This window comes from Theobroma cacao, chromosome 10 (genome assembly GCF_000208745.1).
Source record: "Theobroma cacao cultivar B97-61/B2 chromosome 10, Criollo_cocoa_genome_V2, whole genome shotgun sequence".
NCBI lineage: Eukaryota > Viridiplantae > Streptophyta > Magnoliopsida > Malvales > Malvaceae > Theobroma > Theobroma cacao.
The window spans coordinates 12763839-12787484 of NC_030859.1; the positions used below are offsets into that span (position 1 = coordinate 12763839).

Sequence of the window (23646 nt, forward strand, 5' to 3'; positions counted from 1 at the left end):
CCATTGGATTCATGCGCTGGTCATGGCCCAAAATTTGGGTCATGACAGCTTATCAAGCTTTTATTTCTAAAGGTGCTGAAGAAAAGGTGGTGGTGGTAAAGTTGCCTTTGGTTCCTTCTCTTGAATTTGTGTGTCAGTTATCTCAATCACTGTTTCATTCTTAATAAGCTTATCTTGAAGATTAGCTTGCTTAATACTATTTTCAACCTATTTTTTGCTCCTCAAGGTGATTCCCATAACTTGTTCCTTGCCTTCTCTCCTTGGATTCACCTCTGTATCACTAACTAGTGTTCCTTAAGGTCGGTTGTTTAATAAATTGGCAAGTCAACCAAATAAGTCTGAAGGTTTCGAAGTGATGTTGCTTGACTCTGAATGCGAGTTGTTTCACTTTGTATGATGCTATCATTCTGTGTCATGTACTATTTTAGTAAATCTTCCACAACTGGCTTCTTTTCTAAGATTGGTGCTTTGGCTTGCTATTAGAATCCCGGAGGTACATTTGGCCTTCAAGTTGAAGAAGACCCTTAAGCATTAGCCTAGGAGAAATTTTGATGGTTCCTCCACCTTAGGTTGTATGTGTTGGAGTAAAGGTTATTTTGCTATCTATTACCTACAAATTGCATTGTTTTTATTAAGCTTGGGCACTAATTGTATGTATAGTTATCTCCACAGTACTCACACGCTACAAAAGGACTTTGAATGGAGTTAGTACTAAAAGATTCAAGTGTCATAGTTAGAACTGCTACTTGAGAGAATAATGCTGACAAGGCATCTACATCATGAATTCCAGCTACTCTCTTATGCATTGATCATTCCATTAGCCACTGGTAGTTGTTTACAACCATTTTTCCAATAAATTGTATGCCTCATCAATCGATTTAGACAATAAAGCTCCTCTTGTAGTAGTATTAATGGTGGTTTGAACATGCCCACTCAAACCATTATAGAAAGTTTGTACCTAATGCCACTTTAGAAGACCAAGATCCGGACAATGCCAAAGTAATTCATTATATCTTTCCCAAGCGACGTACAATGATTTAGAATCTTGCTGCAAGAATGATGTAATATCATTCCTCATTGTCCTTGTCTTAGTTGGAGGTAATAACTTGGCAAGGAAATTCTAAGTAAGATCATCCCATGTTGTTATTAAGGTAGTAGGAAGCGCATTCAACCATGCTTTAACTTTGTCCCTTAATGAGAAAGGAAAAAGCCTCAAACGAATTGCATCATCTGTGACACCATTGTGTTTAAAATTATTAAAAATCTCCAAGAAGTTTGATATATTGCCATTTGTGTCATCATTTGGAAGGCCCCCAAACTAGCTTGAGGTTTGATTCAAGGTGATAGTGGTCGACTTAATCTCAAAATTGTTTGCTTGAAAAGTTAGCCTTTGAATGCTTGATGGAATTCCTTGTACCAAAGGAACATCATAATCCCTTAAGCAATGCTTTTTGGCTATTATGCGCTCTTGGATTTATGGTCATCCTGTTGATTAGCCATTGTATTTATTGGAGCAACACTTTGTTGATTTTCTCATTGAAGTCTACAAAATGTTCTCTCAATTTTTGGATCACACAGGATAGTCTCTAAGCTATTTGTTCTTCTCATACAACGATTGAACACACCTACAAAACGAAGAAATATAACTTAAATTAAGACTAATCTGTGAAATTTGAATATTAGCAAATAATGAAAAAAAAAATCCTCGACAACAGACCTAAAAACTTGTTGATTTTGCACACACAAGTATATGTATCGAACAAGTAATATAGATAGTAAGCCCAAATTATCAATCCCACATTGATTTTTTTCTAAAGTATCACTAAGTGTTAAAATTGTATAACAAATTAATCTTATTTAAGCAAACCAAAAATTTAAAAGATAATCAAAAACAAAATTAAAGTAAACACTAAATTAGCCAACAGAAATTAAATATGTTGAGAAAAGCAATAGATTAAAAGACGTAGGATCATGGGTTCATTCAACACTTCATTTGATACTAGTTTTTCTTGTTATTTATCTTTCCTAGGTGGTTTTACTAACCTAGAATCCAAAGCTATGGGCAAGTCTTTATCAAGATGCTTGCACAAATACCTAACTTAATTAATTCACTATATGTCTATAAGAATCAAATAAATTAAGTTTATTAAGCAAGTGTCCTAATTTGACTATGTATGGTAATTGGCGTATGTTTACCTCAATCGTGAATCAGATCACCTATGTGACGTGAACATGCATTATTCAAATCTTAGTCAAACCTAAAATCTCTCTAACGAGTTACAATTAGATTCACAAATCAATTAATTGTTGATCAAGCAATTAAAGCCAGTCATTAAGAATAGATTCAAAGAAGTAAAACGATATCCATTCATGAAAAATAACCAAAAAACATGTATTGAAGATACATGTTGAAATCCACCACAATCCTAAAAAGGCAAATTAGTTCATGATATCTAAATAAATAATATCAAAAGAAATTCAGCCATAAAATTCAAAACAAGAAAATAACTATAACACAAAAGAGAGAAAGAAACTAATGTTGAAGCTTGGTAAATCTCAAATCTCTCTCAATTGCTCTTGGTTTCTTGCTTGATTCTTAGCTTTAACTCTCCAGAAAAGCTATTGCTTTTCTCTTTTCTAAATCTCAAAAAGTCCCTTAAATATGTGCAAGGTGCCCTACTTTTCAATTTTTCGTCAAATTTTTTTTTTTGGAAATTGGGGTGGCATCATGGCGCTTTACTCTCAGATATTTGTATGGTGCATGTCACTAGCTCAGTGCCGCATCCATGATCCTCCCAGCACTACAGCGGTAACTCCTTTAACGCTGCGGTCATGAGTAACTCAAAGCCGTGACTTCTAATTAGCATGCTACCTTGTGCAGAATTGCATCATCCATCATTGTAACACCCGGTAACCTCGTGTAGGAGCCAATAAGACCTTATTGATAAGACGAAGGGTTAATTGACTTAAATTTAAGTGCCAAAGAGCAGTGATGGGTGTAAGAAATATTTTGAAATAAAATATTCCATATGCGAAGAAATAATAATAAAATAATAATATTTTTATCGAGGATGAATCTTCAAGTTAAAAGGTGATTTGGAAGTGAATCGAGACTAAGTGAGATATTTTGGGTCTTGAGGAGACAAATGGAGAAATTTGGAAAAAAATATTATTTTATTAATAAAATAATATTAAAATAATAATATTTTATTTATTATCGAAATTGGTAATGAAGGAGGATGATATGACTAATCTAAGTGGGGGAGAACAAGTAAGAAGGAATTTTAAAGAAAAACGACGTAAGTGGGGCTCGTGTGCCTTTGTTTAATAAAGTAAGAGTGGGTAAGTATATATTTAAATATTATGGTGACACCTTGGTGAAGTGCAAATTTTATATTTCATTTGTACACTTGTAAGGGAAGAAAGATAGAAGGAAATTAGAATTTAAAACAAATGATTGAAGGACCAAATTGCAAGAATGAAAAGTTTGGTGGGACGAATGATAAATAAGGAAAAGTTGAGGACTTATGTGCAATTACAATATTTGAAGCTAAATAGAGATTAACTAACCAAGGAAAATTAGATTATGTGAGAGGATGGAATATGCATGTAAAAAATACTATTACATGCAAGAATGTATTTGTAGTGGGGAACATGTGGGACCCCTACCATGTGAGGTAAAAATAAAAATAAGCTTAAATCTAATTGCATGTAAAAAGATTAGTGCATTAGGTGGCCAAATGAAAAATAAGATGGGAGAATACATGAAAGACCATTGGGTACAAATAAGGTGGGATTAAATGAAAATGAATTGAAGAATGGAATGATAATGAAGAGTGGATGTTTAACTAATGTGGAAGAAAGGAAATTTGTGCATGAAAACCCATTGGTTGGCAGAATGGCCAAATGAAATAAGAAGAATAAGAATGCATGTATTGTGATTGGTTTCAAAGGGTGGCCAAATGAAATAAGAAGAATAAGAATGCATGTATTTGGATTGGTTCATGAGGGTGGCCAAGTAAATAAGTAAAATAAAGAGAAAAGAAAAGGAAAATAGCTTGGAAACTTAGGCAAAAATCATGCGTTTGGGAGAGCAAAAGAGGGAAAAGTGAACTAGCTTTGAGAAGTTGAGAGAGGGGCGACCATTTAGAGAAGAAAAGAGAGGAAAGAAAGTTTCAAGAGGTTCCACCTGAGAGAAAGAAAAAGAGAAAGAAAAGACAGAAAAGAGGGAAAGGCTCAATTTTGCATAAGATCAAGAGAAACTGTGAGGTTTCCTCCCTCATCTTGTAGCTTTGTGCTATTCTACCAACCAAGGATTCTTCAATACTCAAGAGAGAAGCAGTGGAGTGTGGATAGAGGTGTAAAGCTCGATTTTGTGATTCAAGCAAGGAAAGGTACGTATTGTGGTTTTAGCTTGATTAATCTTTGAAAATGGGTTGATGACTATAAGAAGTGTTTTGTGGTAGCTATTGGTCCCAAATAAATGTGCTAGAGGGTTGTGAATAACATTTTTTGGCTGTCACTAAACTTGATTCGTAATTAAAATTTCATAGATTAGCCATTTATAAGATTAGAAATGAATTAATATCATTTATAGCAAGTAACGAAGCTTTCAATGGGATCATTAACGTAAAATTATCTTTTGTCCTCAATAGATAGCATGCACGTAACGTTTACCAATGCAAACACCCAATTATGATAGGTTTTAAATATAAAGTCCAAATATTTCCATTTACAATCATTTATAAGATTATAAATGAATTCATGTATCATTTAAAGCAAGTAACAAATCTTTCAATGGTATGATTAACTTAAAATGGTCTTATCTTGTTAATGAATAGCATCCACTTCACGTTCCAAATGCAAACATCCAATTATGATAGGTTTTAACCATAATGTCCATGGATTTTGGTTTATGAACATTTATAAGATTGTAAAGGAATTAATATATTCTTTAAAGTGAGTAACAAAGCTTTTAGTGGCATAATTAACTTAAAAGGGTCTTTTCTTGTCAATGGATGACATCCACTTCACATTTCCCAATGCAAACATCCAATTATGATAGGTTTTAACCAAGAAAATCATAGATTTCGATTTATAAACATTTAAAAGGTTATAAATGAACTAATATATCATTTAAAGCAAGTAACAAGGATTTCAATGGTTTGATTAACTTAGATGGTTTTTTCTTGCCAACAGATAGCATCGACTTCATATTTCTTAATACAAACATCCAATTATAATAGGTTTTAACTAACAAAAACAAAGATTTCATTTTATAATCAATTGTTAAATTATAAATGAATTAATATATCATTTAAAGCAAGAAAAAGCTTTTGATGGCATGATTAACTTAAAATGATCTTTTCTTGCCAATGGATAGTATCCACTTCACATTTTGCAATGCAAACATCCAATTATGATAGGTTTTAACCAACAGCAACAAAGATTTCGAATTTATAATCATTTATAAGTTTATAAATGAATTAATATATCATTTATAGCAAGTAACAAAGCTTTTGATGGCATCATTAACTTAAAATTGTCTTTTGTTGTCAATGGATAGTATCCAATTAATGTTTCCCAATGCAAACATCCAATTATGATAGGTTTTAAACATAGATTCCAAAGATTTTGATTTATAACATTTATAAGAATATAAATGGATTAATATATCATTGAAAGCAAGTAACAAAGCTTTCGATGGCATGATTAACCTAACATGGACTTTTCTTGTCAACGGATAGCATCTACTTCACATTTCCTAATGCAAACATCCAATTATGAGAGGTTTTAACAAACAACAATAAAGATTTCAATTTATAATCAATTATAAAATTATAAATGAATTAATATATCAGTTAAAGTGAGTAATAAAGCTTTTGATGGCTTGATTAACTTAAAATTGTCTTTTCTTGTCAATTGATAGCATCCATTTCACATTTCCGAATACAGACATCCAATTATGATAGGTTTTAACCATAATGTCCCAAGATTTTGATTTGTAATTATTTATAAGATTATAAATGAATTAATATATCATTTAAAATGAGTAATAAGCTTTTGATTACATGGTTAACTTAAAATTGTCTTTTGTTGTCAATAGACAGCATCCACCTCATGTTTCTCAATGCAAACATCCAATTTTGACAGGTTTTAAACATAAAGTCCTAATATTTTGATTTAAAGTCATTTATGACATTATAAATGAATTAATATATAATTTAAAGCGAGTAACAAAGCGTTCGATGGCATCATTAACTCAAAATGGTCTTTTCTTATCAATGGATAGCATCCACTTAATGTTCCCAATGCAAACATTGATTTTGATTTGTAACCATTTGTAAAAGTATAAATGAATTAATATATCATTCATAAGAAGTAACAAAGCTTTCGATGGCATTATTAATTTAAAATTGTCCTTTGTTGTCGATGGATAACATCCTCTTTATGTTTCCCAATGCAAACATCCAATTATGATAGGTTTTAAACATAAAGTCCAAAGATTTTGATTTACAATCATTTATAAGATTATAAATGAATTAATATATCATTTAAAGTGAGTAACAAAGCTTTTAAGAGGGTTGGTTGATTTAAACCTTTAATGTGATAAAAAAACCAACTTCTAAAGGTATTTCCTTCTCAAAAATTTTTTTAAGCATTCCTTTGATATTACGTAAATAAAATACTATTTTTGTTTCATACTCAAATCTCACTTAACAAGCCATACTTAATATAAGAACATGTTCAATGTTGTTATCCTAAATACCACAATGGTTTAGTTTGGGTTTTGCGTAGCCTCAATTCAAGTTGACCTCTCCACATACTATTAATTGGGTTCTGTGAGACCTCAACCTCTACAGGCTTGTAACTAGGCATAGACGCCATAACACGGGCTAGAGGTAGTTTCACCATTTCTTCTAATAAGCTCAAAGAAGAAATTTTTATTATATTTTAAGGTTTAAATAGGCATAAGACTGCATAAATGATGTGTAATGATGAAATCACAAAGAAAACTAGAAGTTTCAATAATTTTCACAACAGGGGCAAAATAGTCATTTTTCACCTCGGGTAAAAATTTTTAAGTTTTCATGAACCTGAGCATTTCTAGACCATTATGGACCTTGTCCTAGTGTCAAAAGAGTAAAAGATTGCATAAAGGATTAGAAGAAAACAAGCTAATTTATGGAGGGGCATTTTCGTAATTTAAGTGAAATGGATAAGCATGGGCTATAAATATCTTGTTCTTCCAGCAGCTTCTTCATTCTCCAGCAGCTTTTCTCCTTCTTCTTCTTCCATCTCACGTTGCTTCCTTCCTCCATGGAAGCTTGATATGAAACATTCATAACTTTCTCTCTCTAGCTCTAATTTTCATACTTTTATGCCTTTTTGACTAGAACCCTTATGCTCTTCCACTCTCTCACTTTAAAACCCTTGAAAAAATCCACTTCCATACTTTCTCTCACTAGCTAGGTGTTTAGAGAGAGAAAGAGAAAGAAAGTCCTTATAATAGCTTGGAAATTGTTGGAAAGAATTTCAAGGTTACAAAGCTATCAACGTGACTAGTAAACTAAAGTTGATTTTTAGTGTTAAGAATGATTAGTAAGTAGACATGTGAATGTTTTGTAGTTAAGGTTATCCATTCATTTTAGAGTGATTAGGGTAGTGAAAATAGATAGCCATTTAAATGGCCATTGGAAGTTAGCTAAGAGAAAGCTTTTGGACTTTATAAGTATGTGAATTGACATATTAGTGATGCTAATGTGATGATAGGTTCTAATGAAGTCCCACAACCCCAATTGGACCATTAGGGAAGTTAGAGTCGGTTAAAGGCTCAACAAATACGGTTGAGTGGACTTGTATTTCAAAATTTATTTTGGGAATGTGAATGCAATTGTACAAACATTTGAAAGATTTTATCCAGTTTTCCTTTAAAAATTTACCTTGGGAACAAGCCTTCGGTGAAGTGATTTTATATTGTGAAAATATACTATACAATGGTTTCTGTGTTATCACAATATGATAATATGCATGATATGCATTGGGTGCTTCTTTGTATGTTGATGTGGACCCAACTATGTGCGAGTAGGAGTGTGCATAAATCTATGATGACCCGACTATGTGCGAGTAGAGTGCGCATAAGTTAGAGATGACCAAACTATGTGTGAGTGCGAGTGCGCATAAGCCGATGATGACCTAGCCATGTGCTAGTGGGGAGTGCACATGAGCTGATGATGATGGGAGAGTGTGTATGATGATGAATATATATATATATATATATATATATGTATGTATAGATATGTGTGTTATAGAAAGTTCATGAATATGTATATGGTTGAAATGCAAGTGAAATTTGACATGTTAAACTTTGAAAAATTATATGAGTTTAATGTTGTGTTGGTCATGTGAACAGGGTGGCCTTTGCTTGAGGGAATGGGGAATTTTTGCTAGTGCCCTATTTCTCACTGTAGCGAGAAACTCTCGAGTTAGAGGGGTAAGGCTAGCCAAAAATCTCGCTGCAGCGAGAAACTTTCTGTTTTGTGACTAAAATTTTGCTGCAGCAAGATTCAGCTAAAAACTTTCTGTTTTGCTCCTCATTTGGTTCGGTTGCTAACCTATTTTCCATTTCTTTGGTACCATAGTTGAGCATGGACTTCCAACATTAAGGAATAAATGAATTAAGTTTAAAATGAGGAGGTTTGGTGAGAAACCCTCGGCTAGTTAAGAAACCCTTGGCTAGTTGATAATTTAAGTCAAGTATCGCTGCAGCAAAAATTCATTCTCGCTATAGCTAGGACTCGTCGTTTGTTTGACTTGATTCGCATGAATGCTATTAAAGTTTTCACTCTCCAAATCCTTTGTTGAGCATGGACCCTTTTCATAAAGTGATTTACTCATGTGGGGTTTACATGAGGGGTTTTAATAAGAACCAAACTAAATTGCATTATTTTAAAGATAAATGCATCATGATTTCGTTAAATCTTCCTTATGGTATGCTTGTTCCCTTCTTGTTCACTCACTGGGTTTATACTCACTGTTTTCAACTTCATGTTTTCAGATCAGGAGGCAGTTAGTGATTAGGTCGAGGTGACCTCGTAGAGTCAACTATTGGTAGGTGTCTCGACATTGAGTAGCTGTACATTTGCCCCGAGTCTCTTTGCTTGAAGTCGAGCACTCTTTTGTTGTGTATAGACAAACTAATGTAAATTATTAAATTATATGTTTAGACCATATATGTACTCTTTGATTGGTATGCCACTATGAGTTGGCAAAATGTTGCATATTATTTTGATCCGAAGTTATAAAATGTAACTTAGTAACTTTAGATGGAATGATGAACAGGTCATATAAATAGGCTTGCTTGGGCTTAATGGAGTACGTCCATTGGGCCCATGCGCCGATCATGGCCCAAAAATTTTGATTGTGACAGGTTTGGTAGGAAGCTTAACATGGTATTGGAACCTGAGTTATTTGTTGCTCTTCTTATTTACTCTAAGTAATAGGCTCATTCCTCTCAATTATTCTATGGGGCTAGTGCATGAGATGTAGGATTAAGCGCTATTATCTGGCGTTGATTTAGTTTGGGTTATATAGTAGGCTTATATTCAAGTTGAGCTCTCCTCCTATGAGATAGTAATCCTTTCTATTTCACTCCAAAAGCTACATATTGTCAGCAAAGAAGTGACTAGTAAGTCAATCTGTCTTGCCTTTCTTCTGTCTGTTCACCTGAGCTGAGCTAATTCTTACTTGCTATGGCACGTCAGTGTTGGGAATGGGAATTTTCATTGAGAAGAGCATGAAATATGCTTTCTATTGAAGATCAATCACATTGATAGTAAAAGAATGTTGTTTTGGCTACAATTATCACTCAATGCTATAAGGAATTGCCAAAAGAACTGGAAGAGGAGAAAAGTTAGTTCCATAAAATTTCATATAATGATAACAACAAAACTTTATAATAAATATGGCCAACTAGATATTAAAGAAATTATGTTAAATTTCTAATATTAATGGAAAAGATAACACTAGATTGTAACGAACATAAAGTATACTGAAGAATTGCCTGATGCAGAAGCTGTTGAGACATATTCGCAGACCTTGCTGAAGTTGCAGCAACATCAATGCACAGAAGAATCTGGCAAGAAAAAGGGCAAGATCCAACATTTTCCAAACTAGAGATATGAAAAGGAGAAGAAAGAGTCAATAATGTAAGTAAGCGCTCACAGTAGCCAAAGGACCTTATTGAGAGCGCAATGAAGAAAAATCCAGATCTTGTACCAGAGAAGTCCCATCAGCTGCACGAGACTTTGCTTTTGCTACTTGCACAATCACATACATGAGCTAGGGAGTTTTTCACAGTGGTAATAACGAGAAGGGGAAGGGTCTCAAAAACCAAGTCCTATGCACCACAAAAAAAAGATAATTTGCATCAGCAAATGACTTTTGTTTCTTATTTACTACAACAATTGTTGCAATTTAATAGAAATACAAGGTCACTAATTTCTCTACCACCTCAAAGAGGGCATCACCACACCCAGTGCAGCGATGCTTTTCTAGGAAGAAACATTCCCGTCAACTATCCAAATAGTCATGCATAACTTCTTATCAGTATTGTTGTTAAAAGGAAAAAACTAGTTTGATTCACTTCAATATCTCAGGCCACAATCTTATAAAAGCAAATATATGATAAAAAGAGCAAAGAGCCATATATCTCAAAGTGGTAAGGAAGCAGACCTCATTAGATAAAATTTGGACTAAAATCAAAAAGCATGATGATAGATCTTAATATAAGTACATATTAGACTTCACTTAATAGAAACCAAACAGAATCATGGTTCGTAAGAGAACACATGGAAAATCTGAGAACTAGCTGAATCTGTATTAGCAAATAGGATATGGTAATAAATTGCTTACAAGAATTAATAATCAAACCCTGAAAGAGTAGAACAATCCCAAACTCCATTTATCAAAACAAAATTTTAAATTTAAAACAACCCCTAAAAGTTCTAGAAATCATCAAATCATTATATTGTTAACTTAAAACTGAGTCCGCCACGTACAGCCAGAAAATAATAGAGATTTCCACACAAAACACTCTAAAAGATAATATTTTTCATGATTTCCCCAAAAAACATTCTTAGTTCATCACCTCCATGCCCCACATCAATTTATTTTCCTAAGAGCATTTTAATATTGTCAAAATCATCACTCAAAATATAGGTGGCTGCAAATGTCAAGATGGCTAAATTTATCATTTCAAAATTCTCATCAAATCTTGTTGGAGTAATAAGCCAATAAGTAGTAATATCTACAAAGCAAAGCACGATATATACACTAGGAACAAGTATATCTCATATTTATATCATGGTCAACCAGAGAGGGAAATAACCATGTTGCTAGGAAACACACACACATGCAACGTCTAATTTGATGGCTTATAACCAAGAAAGTTTAATAGGATTTCACAACATATTTTGCCTTCCCAAGTCATATTTTAAGCCCAAAACCTAGGAACATTCCAGGTGCAATCTTTATGAAAACAAATAACCAACTATTTCAAATAAAAAAGCTCAAAAGAGTATAACTTACTAAATGAAATTTGGTTAAATATCGTGCTTTGCTTTGAGACAAAGTTAATTATCTTATTTATATAGTACAATGTTACATCAGTAGGCCTCATGTTGTGCACTACTTGTGTCTCATTTTTTTGGCATAACACCTTAAGATTTTTTTCTCGTCCTTCTGCATCTCGTGCCTTGTACAAATTGACCTTAGCTCAATTTTAAATGATTTTTATACTTAAACATCCACAAATCATATAAGATTAAATATAAAAATTAAATAATCAAATAATATATTTACAAAATAAATAAAAATAATAATTTCAAGACATTATTTTACGTGTAATACTATTTCCTATTAACTAGATTCTGTTTGAGTCCCAAACTATTAAATTAATCAAAAAAATTTAAACATAAATATTTAAAAATTTAATTTGAGTTGAAAATTATAAGATGAGTTGTTTTGAGAAAGTGAAAAATGTAACCAAGGATTGAAAAAAAGAAGCTTTACTACAGGTCTCAAGTTGAATTAATAAGTTATCACAACCAACTCAATTGACATGAATATTATTCCAAAAGCTATTTTCTAAATCAAACTTTACTAGTTATTCCTAATTAGTTTCCAATTTCCATTTGACTAGTCATTAGTTTGCACTACTCTAGTCACACTAGAAATAAATAAATAACCTTCAACAATAAGTCAACCCACAATTCTAATTATTGGCCATTCATCAACAACTTAAAAATTAAACCTAACTCATTACTCACCTTAGTGAACTTGCAGTTGAATCCTTTAATAAAGATTAAAGAGGGAAAATTCTTTTAAGGGTTTTCTCAAGCTAAATTGAAGAGTCTCTGTCTCTAAAATGTTTAGCTAGTGAGAGAAAGTGCAGAGGAAAGACTTTTGAGGATCTTTGAGGTGAAAAAGTGAAAGAGCACAAAGAATTTTATGAAAAAGTGTACAAAAGCATGAGAATTGGAGTTAATTTGGGAAAGTTATGGAGGTTTCAAAGGTGGCCTCCATGGAAGATGGAAAGTTTGGAATGGAGAGAAGGGATGGGAAGAAGAAGAAGCTGTTGGAAGTGAGAAAAAACTTGCTAGAAAATTAGATATTTATTCCTAGGATTGACTAAAGTTCCACCTATTTTCAAAAATGCCATTACCTAGTTGACTTTGCCTTCTTTTTTCCTTTGGCTCAAACTTTTTACTCTTTTGACACTGAGAAAAAGTCCACAATAGATTAGAGGTACTTGAGTTCATGAAAACTTAGAAGTTTAGATCTAATACCTAAAATGACCATTTTGCCATTATTGTGGAAATTATCATTATTTCTATTTTCTTCATTTATTCATTATTATATACATCATTCATTTTTTCCTTAGGCTTACTTAGTCCTTAATAACATTAGAAAAACCCACTTCTAGGAGCTCACCAAGAAAATGACGGAACTACCCCTAATCCAAGTCATCGTGTCTACCTCAGCTACACGTCTATGAAGGTCGAGGTTTCACATTCTCCCCCACTAAAAGAAATTCAGTCCCTGAATTTAAATCTAACTATAAGGTAGCGTACCTCTACGTATTAAAGAGGTGTGGATACTTTGTTCGCATCTCCTATTCAACTTTTTATGTTACCTCTTCACTGATGTGGTTTCGCCACAACACTTTCACTGAGGCTACATCCTTTGAATGGAGCTTTTTGACTTACCTCTCAAGGATAGCCACCGGTTGCTCTTCATACGTTAAGTCATCTCTCAACTGAATTGTTTCATACCATATTACATGAGATAGATCTGGGTTATACTTCATAAGCATTGACATATAAAACATCGGATGGATATTCGAGAGGTCCAACGGTAGTGCCAAATGGTACGGTACTGTTCCAACCTTGTCTAAGATCTCGAAGGATCCTATATACCGAGGACTTAATTTTCCCTTTTACTGAACCTTATTGTCCCTTTTATTGGTGAGACCTTTAAAAATACATGATCCCTCACTTAAAACTCGAAGTCTCTTTGTCTGTTATCAACATATGACTTTTGTCTACCTTGCGCTGATAACATCCTATGTCAAATCATGCTTATCTTCTCAATGGCGTCTTGCACCAACTCTGGCCCCGAGAGTTTCCTTTCTCCCACCTTTAGCCACCAAATGGGTGACCTGCACCTTTGTCCATATAATGCCTCAAATGGTGCCATTTGGATGCTAGCTTGGACGCTATTGTTGTAAGCAAACTCCACTAAGGGTCGATCCTAATCCCACTTGACCCCAAAGTCTATTACATATGCCCTCAGCATATCTTCCAATATTTGTATTGTTCATTCAGATTGCCCATCAGTCTAAGGGTGGAAAGCCGTGCTAAAATCTAACTTAATGCCCAACGCTTGCTACAACTTTCCATAAAACTTATTGGTGAATTGTGTCCCTCTGTCAAACACTATAGAAATGGGGATACCATACAATCGTATTATCTCGTCCACATAAACTCGGGCATACTGGGCAGCCCCATATATAGTTTTAATTAGAAGAAAATGAGCTGACTTCGTTAACCAATCTACTATGATCCAAATCGAGTTGTAGCCCCCACTAGTTCGAGGCAAGCCCACTACAAAGTCCATTGCAACATGCTCCCACTTCCATTCGAGCACTACAATGGTTGTAGTAGCCCTGCGAGCCTTTGGTGCTTGGCCTTAACCTGCTGACAAGCCAGGCATTTGGAGACAAACTCAGCTACATCTTTCTTAAGTCCTTCCCACCAGTATACCTCCCTCAAATCTGGATACATCTTTGTAGCTCCTGGGTGTACCACATATGCTACCGTATGCGCCTCCTCTAATATTTCTCTCTTCAATCCATCACTATTAGGCACATAAAGTCTGGTTCCATACCTCAATACTCCATCTGTGCATTTAGTAAACATTCTTCCTTTCCCTCCCTGAGGGTCCTCCAAGACCTTAGTTATGAACTCATCTTTACTTTGGGCTTCTCTAATCTGGTCTATTAAGATATGTTTAACTCTAAAATGTGCTAACAACACATTTGTCTCTGAAACTTCAAAATGCATAGCCACATCTCCTAAACCCTGCATCTCTCGAATCAAGGATCTCCTATCTACAGATATACGTGCCAGACTCCCCATCGACTTTCGACTTAAGGCATCCGCCATTACATTAGCCATACCGGGATGACAGAGAATAGTATAGTCATAATCCTTAAACAACAAATCCACCTACGTTGTTGCAAGTTAAGATCCCTCTGATGAAATATATGCTTTAATCTTTTGTGGTTTGTATATATTTCACAAGTCTCACCATAAAAATAATGTCTCCAAATCTTGCCATCTCTAAATCATCCGTGGGGTAATTTTGCTCATGCCTTTTAAGTTGCCTCGATGCATCTGCAATCACCTTCCCATGCTGCATTACTACACACCCTAAACCTGTTAGGGATTTAAATCATGCTAAGACAACTCATACGTAGCAAAATATTATTAAAATTTTAATCCCCAAAGCCATGGATCACTTTAATTGAAACTAATCTAGAAAAACCACAAAAAAAATTATGACATACTTGAAAATATGCTTTCTTTGGTGGAGTCCTCCTTGGCTTTTCATTTTAACTTTTATACACCAAGCAGGACTTATCAAACCATAGCAGCATAGTTGTCCTGCCTCTAATGGTGATCCACACAGTGATTTGCTGAAATCTCTTCACTAAGAGTGTGTGAATCCCTAAGTCGAAGTTTGTGCTAGCAAACTCTCAACTTTGAGCTCCCTTGTGTTTCTTTCTTTTCACTATGATCCTATCTCAACACATGAGAAAATAAAATAGAACTTTTCTATATATTCAAGAGGTGGCTAAGGGAGTCTTTTATAGAGTTAATTGACCAATAAGGATTACAAAATGTCTTGGGCTTATTGGGACTTTATTTAATACTTCATCAAATCATATTTGATTTAGCCCAATACTTAATTAGATTAAACCTCTATAAAATCAATTAGATCACATCCAATTGAACTCAAATTAATTTCGACAATTCACCTTATGTGTGTGACTCATTAGGTTCCCAACATGTTGGCAATAAATATAAATTAATTCAATTAATAATTTATATTTATATTTATAGATCATGAGCGGCATCTAGCAATACATCATGACCGCTCAAATGTTAGGAGAGTCAATATGATTTGACTAACCTTTCAGTGTACAATATTTTAGTGTAATTCGATCCTTTCATCATATATCCCAGATAGATAGAAAGCCTGGCTTGGTATTTACTTTCTAACATATCCATATTTATCCTGCAGCTTTTATATTGACCTATCAAGATTTCCTTGACCAAGGACTTTCAATCAATATAAGCCAGGAGCAAATGAGATATGTCCCCTTTAAATCACTTGGGGTGATGAATCCTCTCTAGACTACTCTTTCATCTTCGCATGCTTTATGCCATACCCAAAAGCACCCTATTTAAGCATCTGGTCATCTCCAAACCTATAGAGGTGAAATGAAAGCATGACAATTCACATACAAGATGACCTAGTATCACAAGTCTAAGGATTACTTACACTACTGACACATGAGAGTATTTCTATAGACACTTGAGTGAAATACCAAATGGAACTCTCATAGCAGGTCATGTTGAGTGAACTTGTTCCTTAACAAGCACCCACATACTATCCCCAAGTATTTCACATACTTCAACCTATGAGATCAATTGCTTACTTCTAAAGTAATGAGGCTTAGCATGTACTAGCCTTTGAGCATTGTCAATTCCCTTATTCATGACAATACAATGACTAGGAACATATTTAGGAACAAGGCTTTGATGCATAAGAATCTCATAATTATAACGTTTATAATTTCTTTGCAAGGCCATTATGTTCTAAGGACTTTATCTATGTAAGTCTCTCATAACTCCTTATAAATAAACTCATGGATAAAGAAATGTCTTATACATTATATAAAATATCTGTAATGTATTTAACATTAAATATGACTAATTAATATAGTGTTTTAGAAGCATAAAATTGATTGGCTTGTAGGACTTACACTAACAATCTCCCACTAGCACTAAAGCCAATCGCCCATGTATAAAATACCAAAGCCCTCTAAATGGCGATCATGTTTCTGTTGGGACAGAACTTTAGTGAAAGGGTCAGCTAAGTTGTCCTCTATTGGTACTCTTTCTATATTAATATCACCTCTTCCAATGATCTCTCTAATCAAGTGATAACGTGCAATGCATGTTTGGATAGTTGATGAAACCTTTGTTTCTTTGCTTGCGCAATGGCTCAATTGTTGTCACAGTACAATGTTACAGGGTCAACAATGTTAGGAACCACACTAAGTTCAGTTACAAACTTCTTGATCCAAACTCTCTCATTTGCTGCTTTAGACGCGGAGATGTATTCAGCCTTGGTTGTTGAATCTGCAGTTGTTGCTTGCTTGGAACTTTTCCAGCTAATAGCACCGCCATTTAAGGTAAATACAAATCCACTTTGTGATTTGCTGTCATCTTTATCAGATTGGAATACAGCATCTCCATATCCTTTAACTTGGAGTTCAGCCCCTCCATAGACCAAGAAAACATCCTTAGTTCTTCGTAAGTACTTAAGGATATTTTTCACAGCAATCCAATGATTCTCACCTGGATTTGATTGGTATTTGCTCATGACACTCAAAGCATACTCCACATTTAGTCTAGTACATAACGTGGCATACATGATGGATCCTATAGTCGATGCATACGGTATCTTATCCATCCTCATCCTCTCATCTTGTGTCTTTGGACACATATCGTTTGATAGATGAATGCCATGTGACATAAGCAAGTGTCTCTTTTTAGACTCGGTCATGCTAAACCTCTTTAGCACCTTGCCTATATAAGTGGATTGAGATAATCCTAACAGCCTCTTTGATCTATCTTTATAGATCCTTGTTACCAGAACATAGGCCGCTTCTCCCAAATCTTTTATGGAGAATTATTTAGATAGCTAGATTTTGATAGTTTGTAGCATGGGTATATCATTTCCTATTAATAAAGTACTAAAAATACAACTGCTTGTCCATTTACCTTTTTGTAAACACATGGATCATTAGGATTCTTGATGAAATCATATTCTTTAATACTTTCATCGAATCTGATGTTCCAACTCCTAGATGCTTGCTTCAACCCGTAAATGGACTTTTGAAGTTTGCATACTTTATGCTGATTCTCCTTGGATGTAAAACCTTCAAGTTGTGCCATATACACTTCCTCTTGCAAATTCCCGTTAAGGAATGCTGTCTTTACATCCATCTGCCATATCTCATAATCATAACATGCAGCAATAGTGAGCAAAATCCTAATGGATTTAATCATGGCCACAGGTGAAAACATTTCCTCATAATCGATTCCTTCAACTTGGTTGTAACCTTTAGCAACCAACCTAGCCTTGTACGTTTGTACATTACCATCCATGTCAGTCTTTTGCTTAAAGACCTATTTGCATCTATGGGTTTTACCTTTTCAGGTACATCAACCAAAGTCCATACTTGGTTGACATGCATGGCATCCATCTCGAATTTCATGACCTCCAGCCACTTATCAGAATCAATATTAGATATTGCTTCCTCATAAGTAGTAGGCTTTTTGTCAATTGGCAGAGCATCTTTTCCCATCGTAAATCTATATCTCTCTTAAAGTTGTCTCTATCTCGTAGATCTACAAAGCACTTATGTTTCTTGAGTACTGGTTTGAGTATCCAATGCTTCAACCGTTGACTCAAGTTCTAAAGGGATGCTAGTTTTTGGTTTTCGAACCTCTACAAGAATTATTTTATTCCCACTAATCCCTTCAAGTAAGAACTATTTTTCCAAGAAATTGGCATGTTTCGAGACAAACACCTTTTGCTCAGTGGGATTGTAAAAATAGTATCCTATAGTTTGTTTAGGATACCCTACAAACTTGCATTTGTTTGATCTAGCTCAAAGCTTATAAGATGATGCACGCTTTACATAAGCCGTACATCCCCAAATCCTTGTATAAGATAAGTTTGGCCTTTTTCCATACCACATCTCATATGGTGTCTTATCAACCGATTTGGTTGGAACCTTGTTAAGAAGGTAAGTAGCAGTCTCTAGGGTAAATCCCCAAAAGGATATCAGAAGGTCTGCCCTACTCATCATGGAACGAACCATGTCAAACAAGGATCAGTTTCTCCTCTCAGATACTCCATTATGTTATGGAGTTTCAGGTGGAGTCCATTGTGATAGAATCTCATGTTTCGTTACAGAATCTAGAAACTCCTGACTATGATATTCTCCTCCTCGATCCAATCTAAGGGTGAGAATACTCTTCCTAGTTTGTTTCTCAACCTCAGCCTTAAACTCTTTGAACTTTTCAAAAGCTTCAGACTTGTACTTCATTAGGTACACATAACCAAATTTAGAATGGTCATCTATAAACGTAATGAGGTACAAATTACCTCCTCTAACTAGTGTGTTTAAGGGTCCACATACATCCGAATGTATTAGCCCTAGAAGCACACCTATTTTTTCAACTTTTCCAGTAAAAGGAGTCTTAGTCATCTTACCAAGGAGACAACATTCACAAGCTCCATATGATTCATAATCAAATGGATCTAGATAACCTTGTTTATATAACTTAGCTATCCTTGTCTAATTGATATGACCAAGTCTACAATGCCAGATGTAGGTTTGATTTGGATTATCTTTTCTAGCTTTTTTGACATCTATATTGAGCATTGGGCTGTCAAGATCGATAACATAAAGTCCTCCATGACATGTTGTAGATCCATAAAATACATCATTTAGAATGACAGTGCAACAATTGCCCTTCATACTAAATTCGAAATCATCATTCTTAGCTAGGTATGAAACCGAAATGATGTTTCTAGTTAATGTCGGTACACAATAGCACTATTCCATTTATTGAAAACTTTTCTCAAAGTGATATACCGGTCCAAATATTTTAGGCTGATGGCATCAAGTATGCCAAGCAAAGTAGCAATTATTATACCCATTCGAACAACTTATAAATATAGCAAAAGAATTTGTATTAGCCATTCATGTTATAAATCAATTTAAGACGAGGTATTAAATCTTACATTGATTCTCCCACTAATTTTCATAATAATAGCCCTTACTATTATACGAAAATCTCTACTAGGTATTTCTACTAGGCTGGGACCCCTTTCGAATTACGGCAACCTTGAGTGACTCAACAAATCGTAATAAGCCTAATTGGGTAGATAACATAGCTTATCAATTGCATCCACATGTAACTCCTAGATCAGTTAGGTGACAACTCATTGTCTAAATGCATCATATGGATTTTGCCTAACCTTGCCTCTAAGACCATGTGGTCAAGTGTGACACATCCGAACCACACAGTTTTAGTTGAGTAAGAGTCATCAATAACTCGAACATGCCCATGTCAAAGTTTGACCTTGAGTGACTCAACAAGTCTCCAATTAAAAAGGTAGCTTGGTTATCTTGTTATATGGTGGAAGGCAACTTAACCATGCGAAGCATGTGACTCAATATTTTAATGAGGGATTTTTGTTGTTGCTTTTATCTTGTTATTTAGGTCTCATAGAATTTGGCATGCATAGCATTTATAATATTGCATAAAATAAATCTATCACATGCATACTACTAGGATGATTATGGACTTTTATCTATTCTAATTTCCTTGAGCCATCGAAGGAAATTAGTTGGTCAAATCCTAAGGGATTACATACAAATATCACCACATCTTGTAGTCTTGTAATCTTCATGTCTCCTTGGCGCCTTCGTCCTTCATTCTTGGAATTACAAAATTTTTCTTCCTAATCTAATCCTATGAATTCTAATTACATAAATGTAAAGAAACCTTAAGTTACATTTGAGGGAAGTAAGATAAGAAGAGAATTTTACAACTCCTGAATAAAATAGAGGAAAGGTAGGGCACACACTCCCTATTTATAAAATAAATACCAAATACATTCAACCATAACCATCCATAACACATTATAGTGGTCTAAGTCCGTAATCGTCGTCATACATTCATAATTATATAATGAACACATAAAACTTATGTTTAATTCAAATTGAAGATCTCCTATGTCATTTGGCAATAATATTACTCAACCTTTAAAGATATTAATCCAAATAATTTGATGTCCAAGTCCCATCAAATGTCTTGTGCCAATTTAAAAGTCCTAGTCCTACTAGGAATTAAATTAAACATAGACTTTGTAATCCTAAACCTTTTAGGACTATGAATTTAAATCTGACCCTTATTCTCAATAGGCGTTCTAATCATATTAGAAATTTAATATTCAAAGGAATCCTAATCCAATTAGGGTTTCTAATCTTATTAGAAAATTTGCTTCTTGTTGTCCTCAATTTTACAATTCTAGTCCAACTAGAATTAGATCTTTATGGCCAAGAGTCCAATTTCTTTGCCAATTTGATTTTAGAATCATATTTGGGGCAATCCTAAACTCTTTAGGATATATTCCATTACAATTAGGAGTCTAAATTCAGGTCACAACCAAATTAGTACAACTCTTAATTATATAGAGAAGAAATAGCACAAGCTAGTGTGATTTTATTAGGTCTGCATCACCTATGCTTTCCCAAATCCTTTGAAGCTCCATACTCCATTATTTGCTGCAATTTTGGCACCAATTCAAAGACATCCCATGCCTCAAACATCACGCTAAAAAGCTCTCAAAACCTCAGCAAATCTGGAATACAAATAGCCATGATTTGGCAAGTCCTTGTCACACAAGAATACAATTCTAGCAAACTGTTTATGCAGAAACATCATCAGATCACCACCCAAACCAGGTAATTAAATGCTGTAAATTTTCAGAGGTTGAGATTATCCTCTTGGCGATCTACCCTCCAAAAATCATTTACAAACTCCTTCTCTAAGTCCCTCAAAAAAATTTCACAAGCAGATCACGTTATGCTGCCAGATTTTTCAGATTTGGAATCTATTAAAACAAATCTACAAAATCTTTAAGGACTTATTAAATCTAGATTTTAAATCCATAAAATCAAGACTTTAAAGGCCTTTTGAAACATAAATTAGTTTTGAAAAAATTCATTCAGAATTATTCTAAATAATTTTTCAAACTTTGTATCAAATCGACATATAAACAAAACAGTTTTTGTAATCTTCAACAACTAAACATAAAACTAGATTAAATCAATTAAAGGAGGCTCTGATACCACTGTTGGGGATTTAAATCATGCTAAGACAACTCACGCACAGCAGAATATAATTAAAATTTTAATCCCGAAAGCCATGGATCACTTTAATTGAAACTAATCTAGAAAAACCACAAAAGAAATTTTCACATACCTGAAAATCTGCTTTCTTTGGTGGAGTCCTACTTGACTTTTTGTTTTAACTTTCGTACACCAACTACGACTTATCAAACCACAGTAGCACAGTTGTCCTGCCTCTAATGGTGATCCACATAGTGATTTGCCAAAATCTCTTCACTAAGAATTTGTGAATCCATAAGCTGAAGTTTGTGCTAGAAAACTCGAAACTTTGAGCTCCGTTGTGTTTCTCTCTTTTTGCTATGATCCTATCTCAACATGTGAGAAAATAAAATAGAACTCTTCTATATAGTCAAGAGACAGCTAAGGGATTCTTTTATAGAGTTAATTGACCAATAAGGATTATAAAATGTCTTGGGCTAATTGGGCCTTTATTTAATACTCCATCAAATCATATTTGATTTAGATCAATACCTAATTGGATTAAACCTTTATAAAATCAATTAGATCACATCCAATTGAACTCAAATTAATTTCGACAATTCACTTTATGTGTGTGACCCATTAGGTTCCCAACATGTTGGCAATAAATTTAAATTAATTCAATTAAGAATTTATATTTATATTTATAGATCATGAGCGGCATCTAGCAATACATCATGACCACCCAAATGTCAAGAGAGTCAATATGATTTGACTAACCTTTCAATGTACAATATTTTAGTGTAATTCGATTCTTTCATCATATATCCTAGATAGATAGAAAGCTTGGCTCAGTGTCTACTTTTTAACTTATCCATATTACTCTTACAGCTTCTATGTTGACCTATCAAGATTGCCTTGGCCAAGGACTTTTAATCAATATAAACAAGGAGCAAATGAGATCCCTTCAAATCACTTGGGGTGATGAATCCTCTCTAGACCACGGATTCATCTTCGCATGCTTCATGCCATACCCAAAAGCACCCTGTTTAAGCATCTGGTCATCTTCAGACCCATAGAGGTGAAATCAAAGCATGACAATTCACATACGAGATGACTTGGTATCACAAGTTTAAGGATTACTTACACTATTGACACATGAGAGTATTTCCATAGATACTTGAGTGAAATACCAAACAAAACTCTCATAGTGGGTCATGTTCAGTGAACTTGTTCCTTAACAAGCATCCACATACTATCCCCAAGTATCTCACAAACTTCAATCTATGAGATCAATTGCTTACTTCTAAAGTAAGGAGGCATAGTATGTATTAGCCTTTGAGCATTGGCAATGCCCTTATTGTTGACAATACAATGACCAGGAACATATTTAGGAACAAGGCTTTGATGCATAAGAATCTCATAATTATAACCTTTATAATTTCTTTGCAAGGTCATTATGTTCCAAGGACTTTATCTACATAAGTCTCTCATAACTCCTTATAAATAAACTCATGGATAAAGAAATACCTCATACATTATATAAAATATCCATAATGTGTTTAACATGAAATATGACTAATTAAAATAGTGTTTTACAAGGACAAAATCGATTGGCTTGCAAGGCTTACGCTAACAAAACCAACCTGTGATGCATCACAAAATACCGTATAACGCCCCGTGCCTTGTGGTAGGCTTAATACTGGAGCTTTGGTGAGACAAGCCTTAAGCTTCTCAAAGTTATCCTCACAAGCATCTGACCACTCGAATTTTGTATCCTTATGTGTCAGTCTAGTTAGAAGGGTGGCTAGTTTGGAGAAATCCTTCACAAAACGACGATAATAATTGGCCAAACCCAAAAAGCTTTTAATCTCTGTAAC

At 34.2% G+C, this 23646-nt stretch overlaps 1 protein-coding gene across 1 annotated transcript; it reads right to left on the bottom strand.

The window, feature by feature from the left end:
• Window positions 14208–14726, bottom strand: LOC108663623. Its single transcript, XM_018128838.1, has one exon. It carries the CDS (start codon window positions 14724–14726, stop codon window positions 14208–14210), a length of 519 nt encoding a protein of 172 aa, XP_017984327.1.

Excerpts from the sequence above, each read along its gene's own strand:
- LOC108663623 (XM_018128838.1), bottom strand. The coding sequence starts at position 14,726 with ATGGCGGATGCCTTAAGTCGAAAGTCGATGGGGAGTCTGGCACGTATA.